The sequence below is a fragment of the Nymphaea colorata genome, chromosome 2, assembly GCF_008831285.2.
Source record: "Nymphaea colorata isolate Beijing-Zhang1983 chromosome 2, ASM883128v2, whole genome shotgun sequence".
Classification (NCBI taxonomy): Eukaryota; Viridiplantae; Streptophyta; class Magnoliopsida; order Nymphaeales; family Nymphaeaceae; genus Nymphaea; species Nymphaea colorata.
In genome coordinates this window covers 33,329,100-33,335,569 of record NC_045139.1, presented here as the reverse complement: position 1 = coordinate 33,335,569, position 6,470 = coordinate 33,329,100, and the positions used below count along the sequence as shown (strand labels likewise).

Genomic DNA, 6,470 nt, shown 5'->3' with positions numbered 1-6,470 from the left:
TAAAATAGTATATAAATATAATTAATTGAAATAAAATATTATAATTATATATAAAAATAATAAAATAAATATTAAAAATTTTATTAGACCCACTGTCCTGGACCCGTGTCGGGCCGAGAATCGAGTGCCCGTCGACGGCCTGGCTTGGTGCCCAGGCTTACCAATACCTAGGCTATGCTACTGAGTTCTTTTTAATGGACTGGCCCAGCCCAAACATGTTGTGTCATAAGCCGAGTGCCCAACTATGAATTACTCACATTAATCACACCCTTAGGTCCAATTTTTTTTTTTTTTTTTGAATTAGTCCTGCCACCGGTATATATGTATTTGACCACAGTGACATAAAATCCACCGCTATTACCCAGAGCAAAAATAAAAATTTTGAGCAGTAGTAATAAATTTTAAGAGGCATCAACAGGAAAATTTTATCTAATGTCAATATAAAAATATATACTTTTTGTTGGTCTACCATGGCTCCATGTGCATATGCTTTCCTAGGTTATCGAGGAGGCTTACATATATCCAAATTAAACCAGCAATCGTTCTCATATTAGCCCAACGACTACACCAAACGCATTGGGACTCAAACACTTGTATAACTTGAAACCCAAGTTGACTAAGCATTACTCAAGTTATTTCCTAGAGAATGGTGTTTCCATTAATGAGCTTACTTTTAAACTTTTATAGTTTTTATATATTGGTTATCTTTTATATGTTATGTATATAATACTTTTTTAATCATTCATAGCGAATCGAGCAAAAAGTGCACCGAATTAGCGGCCCGGCCGCTTATATTTCATTTTCCAAATTTAATGACTGGTTCATCCTAGCTCCTTGTAAACCGAGCTGGAAAATTTCCCCGTTTAATATCTGTCTTCTCTGCGATTCTTGGGAACGAAGAAAGTAAACTAAAGAGCAATTAAGAAGAAGCAGCTCACTGGTGACAGAAGGGTGCAAGTAAAGGAAATTTGTACCATCTCTGGTGTTTGTCCAAGTTCTGGAGAAAGTAATGCAACTAAAGAACAGATGAAAGTTGGCCATGTTCGTTTCCATTTGAGTCTTTTCCCTGGAACATCGGACAGTAAAAAAGAGAGAGCGGACAAAGGCAGAAAGCCGTTCTATTTATACACGCCCATCCTCTTTCTCTTTCAGTGTCTGTGTATCGTTATTATTATATGTATTCAATAAAGCAGAAAGGAGTAAGCAAGAACCTTATAAAAATTAAGTGGTGGGAGACTGGAGCAGAGGATTTTTATGGGTGTTGAGGCTCTTGTGCTCCACACTCTCCCCACATCCCCAAGAGCCCCCACCCATTAAACCCGACTGGCCTTCTCCTCCTTTCCATCCTTCCACCAACATTCTGATCCCCAATGTAATCTTCCTCATCTGCACAAATTCCCCGATCCCCATTTCGTTTTGGCATACAAGTTCACCAGAGAATCGCCGCTCATCTCACTGTGAACGCTAATGGCGCCCCATTTCCCCTTAGCCTTGCTTCTCCTACTTGTTATCTGCACAGGTAAATGAAAAAGCAAAGCAGATGAAAAATCACGGGTGCTCCCTCTTGTTCTCTTTTTTTTTCTCTGGTGATTCTATCTGCACGCTTTGCTCTTACAGGTCGTTTGCTAAATGTTCCTTCCTCGATATCGAAATCTTTTGTGCAGGGGCGAGGGGAGCAACGTTCACGCTGGTGAACAGGTGCGAGTACACGGTGTGGCCGGGCGTTCTGTCGAATGCCGGCAGCCCGAAGCTCTCCACGACGGGGTTCGAGCTCGCCAAGGGCTCGTCGCGCTCGCTGCAGGCGCCGACCGGCTGGTCAGGCCGGTTTTGGGGCCGGACCGGATGCGAGTTCGACGGGTCGGGCAAGGGCAGCTGCCGGACGGGCGACTGCGGCTCGAACCAGGTGGAGTGCAACGGCGCGGGCGCGGCTCCGCCGGCCACGCTGGCGGAGTTCACATTGGGAGGGGCGGGGGGACAGGATTTCTACGATGTGAGCCTGGTGGACGGGTATAACCTGCCGATGGTGGTGGCGACCTCCGGCGGCACGGGGCCGTGCGGGGCGACGGGTTGCACGGTGGATCTCAACCTCCGGTGCCCGGCGGAGCTGAGGGTCGAGGAGGCGGGCGGCGACGGGAAGGGGGCGGCATGCAGGAGCGCCTGCGAAGCCTTCGGCAAGCCTGAGTTCTGCTGTAGCGGTGCTTACGCCAACCCCAACACCTGTAAGCCGTCGTCCTACGCGAACATTTTCAAGTCAGCTTGCCCAAGGGCCTACAGCTACGCCTACGACGACGCTACCAGCACCTTCACCTGCGCCAACGCCGACTACACCATCACCTTCTGCCCCAACTTCGCCAGGTACCACCAATCTATAGAATTGTCTAAACACCTTAGTTGCTTGCAATTTTCTTCTTTTATTTTCATTTCAATTTTATTTATTATGTTATTTTGTTCCTTTTTTACTGTAATTGTTCATAAAGTGTCTAAATTACCGAAACATTATGCTTCAAGATTTGGACTTGGAGTTACTCAAGCTTGATTTGGCATCTCTGTTTTGTGGAGGAGCTTGGGATCTAGTGCTTCGCTATATTGTTTCGTAGCTATAGACCTAGAAGCAACTTTTAGGCTGGTTGATTGATTTGAACACTTAGACGGCTACAACTGGATTCAATTTTTATAAAGAGTGAAAGTTCGAGAAAATTTTACATTGTGGAGTAGACAAGCTGATCCATAAGTGGATTTCCAGGCTTCCAACCATGGAGATGACAGTAGTTCTCTACTAAGATTTAGGACAAACAGCTTCAATGTTTGATTTTTGGTGTATAATTTTCTGAAAGTATACAATTAGATTGTACAATTAAATTGTAATGTTTGGTGGGTTTTGAAGGCCTTCTGGTGAGCATTAATTACAAAAAATGGTTGTGATTTGATGAGCTTTTGACTGATTTATAAAATTGGTGCAGTGGGCTTCAATTCCTGGCCTCTTATAATGGTGAATAAGGATTTGTTGGCGTCCGCTTTATTTTGGTACAAGTCATTTTTGCAATAGATGTCGGAAAGGGAGAAGGCTTTTTTTTTCGGTTTGTTCTTCCTTCTGAGCCGTCAGTTATCTATATACTTTATTTGAGGGGAGTTGAGCGTCTTGATTATAAAACTATCTTTGGATCTGATTCTCAATTGATTAAACAACAATTTAATTCATCTCCTGCTATGGTGGTGGTCACCTCGTCTAATTTCTTTTTCGCATTTTTCTGACTGGTCATACCAACTTTACCTTTGGTCATTTGAAGTACTTTTTGTTTTACTCTACGGAAAATACTGCATGCCCATTTCAAATGTAAAATAGTAAAAGTGGGTGCTTAATTGGTGCAGCTACCGAGGATTTTACCAAATTTACTTGCAGTAATTAGTTCATAAACCTTCACTCCGGAGTTGACGAAACTTTTACAATGGTTAGATGGTTACCATGCTTGTTTCATTCTGCAAAATAAGTTTATGTTATTTGATAGATACTTTTGTCTCATTCCATTTCTACTTTTTCTTTCACTTTCACTTATTAAATGTATTCCTGTCATTTCATTAGATAGGAAAAATATCTCCAATTGACAAGTGTAGCTTCAAAAGGCTGAGTTGGAATATTTGAGCAAATGAGGAAAGAAAGGATTTACGAATAGCTGTAAGGATGAACAGAAAAAAAGAACTGTTATTAAAAACTCAAAAATTGTGTTTGATGCATGTTTGTGATATGAAGACAAAAATTTGTCTAACGAAATACACCTTGAGATGTTTTTTCTTGATCATCAAACACCTCGTTGGTGCAACTGCTGCTACTCATCTGACAGCCTGCTACACAAACCCGTTGGCACTTGATTAACAAGATTAAACAATGAAGATAGCCACGTGAACTCAATCAATCGTTTCTTGTTGCAGTCAGAAATCGTCAAAGGATTCTCCTCCAAAGGCACCAACAGGAGTGCTGCTGAGCGATGAAGGCTGGTTGGCAAGCCTGGCTACTGCAGCGGCAGACTCAGCGTCATCATCATGCAGGGCCATTCCATGGGCTGGCCTACTGTTAATGGCCGCTTCCTCAATTATTACTGTGGCGGTGACCGTGTTCTTGTAGTGGGGGACACCATCTCTCTTTTCGATCATTCGTTCTTCCAATTAAAGATGGTTGGCGACCATGGACTTCGAGAACACAGTGGCCCCCTGCTCTTGCCTTCGGGGCCTGTGAGAAAAGAACTCCACAGTAAAGCTCGATGATGAAACTGCGTCAGCTTGCCAGGGATTGAGCAGTGTTGTAGTTGGAAAGGAGAAGAATTATGTAAAATAATTGATGAAACCACGCAACAGGATGCAATAAGAAAATATATATGCATTGGTAAGGGAAGCTAATAATGGCGGTCTTAAAAGCGTTCCGTTAATGAGAAGTAAACTTTTTCCCTTTCTCCTCTCTCTGTACACCTCCGGTTGGCGGGTTGGTGCAACGTCCCAGTTTCCTTCCTTTACTGCTTGCTAAACACAAACGCACACACCTACTGAGTATTTTATTATATAGTATATAGTCGTTGAATTTCTCTCTCACACACACATAGTTGGAACTATATATATTATAATTATAATACATCTGATCCACCGACAGGATATATATATATTACACATTATCTTTGGATTTCTCAGCCTTTTACAGTACAGTGCCGATGCAATGCATGAGTTCACGTGTTTAATCACATGCATTGGGGTTTTGATTGGTTCACCTCCTATATATATTTGTATGTTTATGACTTTTATTTGTCAATTTTTTTTGGATGAAACGCAAATTAGATGGTTCTCGATAATATTATCAGAATCTCATCCGATGGGCCATGTTCATCAACTTGAAAATGCGTGAGAATTGCACAGTGATTTGGACTTTGTGACCAATGGATAGAAGCTGCACAAGGTTGCCGATTAAAGATGGAGGATTTCATGATTTCCATGTCCATATATGAACATCCTTACATCGTGCCCACGAAAAAAAAAATGTTTCCCACTTTTGCCTTACTTTCCAGTATGTCAAGCATTACATGTATTGTTTTCCGAACGTTGGCCACTAAAAATGATTGCACATTCGTATTTCAAAATATTATATATATAAAGTCAACTCGTCACCAAACATGTTGGTTTATATATCGGCAAATACTTAAATTGAACTTTATGTCAACTTGGTCTCTAAATTCCCATTACATTATTCTTATATTTTCATATGTCCGCTCTAATAGATTTATTAAAGAAAAATTTAAGCGACAGCGAGTCACATATGCTAGGCATACTTCAAGAAACACTAACATAGTGTAAAGTTTTTCTTTCTTTTATGTTATAAAATTGATTATATATATATATATATATATATATAATTGAATGTTGACTCTAGGTTTTTTATAGTCATTCAAACACATATATACCATTTGACCTAACATGATGGAAGGTTAAGAAAAAATAAAAAAAATAAATATGATGAACATTTCTGTCATCTAATATTACTTTACATATTTTTTCTTTTACTTCCATCTAATTACTTTATATGAACCGTCTCACTTAAACGTCTGATCATCGTTAATTATATATATATATATAAAGCGAGGGTGTCTCCCATCAAAAGTAAAGTAAGTTAGGACGATGGCCGCTGGAATCCTGTCATCATGTTGGCGCTGTTCTGCTTAAACTGTGGGTGGGAATCCTACGGTATGTCATGCTCACACGCTGACGTTGAAGTGAAGTGATGCCTTGGCTACATGTTCTGACCTCTTCTGTCCCGCCATTTACGCTTTTCTGGTGGCTGCTGCTTCCCACGGCATCTCTCTCTCTCGCTCGGACAATGAGATGCTGCCTGCTTACGTTTGTTTTTCCATGTGGTTGCTTGCGCTCAGACGCGCAGTCGCTTGCACCAACGTTTCTTTCAAAGTAACTTCAACTTTCGCTCTCTGCTTAGCTTTTGCAGGGTAAACCACCTTAGAGAAAGAAGGAGAGAGGCCGTCGATCGAAAGCCAACCTTCCTTTGCCTCTCTCATTCATGAGATTCCCTCCTAACTTGTCCCTCTCTGCTGCCACTGTTAGGTCTACCTACTCTGGACCTTCTTCTGTCCCCATTTGCTTCTTTTATAGATTCTCTTATACCGGGAAGAAGGGTGTCGGTGCTTTCACTTTCTCCTTGGATTCTCTCTTACAACTCCTCATTTACAACTGACTTTACTGCGAGTGGAGCTAAGAATTTTTTATGGAGAGGGCCAAATTATTGTTTTACCGAAATATAATTTTGTAAAATTAGTATATATGATAAATAAACTTTTCTAAAATTTAGATGTAAATCTTAATGAGCATGATGGAAATTGGTTTTCTATTTAATAGAATGCAAAACCAACCTCACCAACAACTGGACAAGGATCAAATGCAATGGATACCCTTTCCTTGCCTCCATCTTTTCCAAATTTTCA

General features: G+C 40.9%; 1 protein-coding gene across 1 annotated transcript; it reads left to right on the top strand.

Moving 5' to 3' along the window:
* The first annotated feature begins 1,146 nt into the window (after positions 1-1,146).
* Positions 1,147-4,446, top strand: LOC116248042 (thaumatin-like protein 1). Its single transcript, XM_031620609.2, has 3 exons — positions 1,147-1,519; positions 1,665-2,355; positions 3,928-4,446. The coding sequence occupies exons 1-3, from the start codon at positions 1,468-1,470 to the stop codon at positions 4,118-4,120; spliced, it is 936 nt and encodes a 311-aa protein (XP_031476469.1). The 5' UTR covers positions 1,147-1,467; the 3' UTR covers positions 4,121-4,446.
* The last annotated feature ends 2,024 nt before the right edge of the window (positions 4,447-6,470 follow it).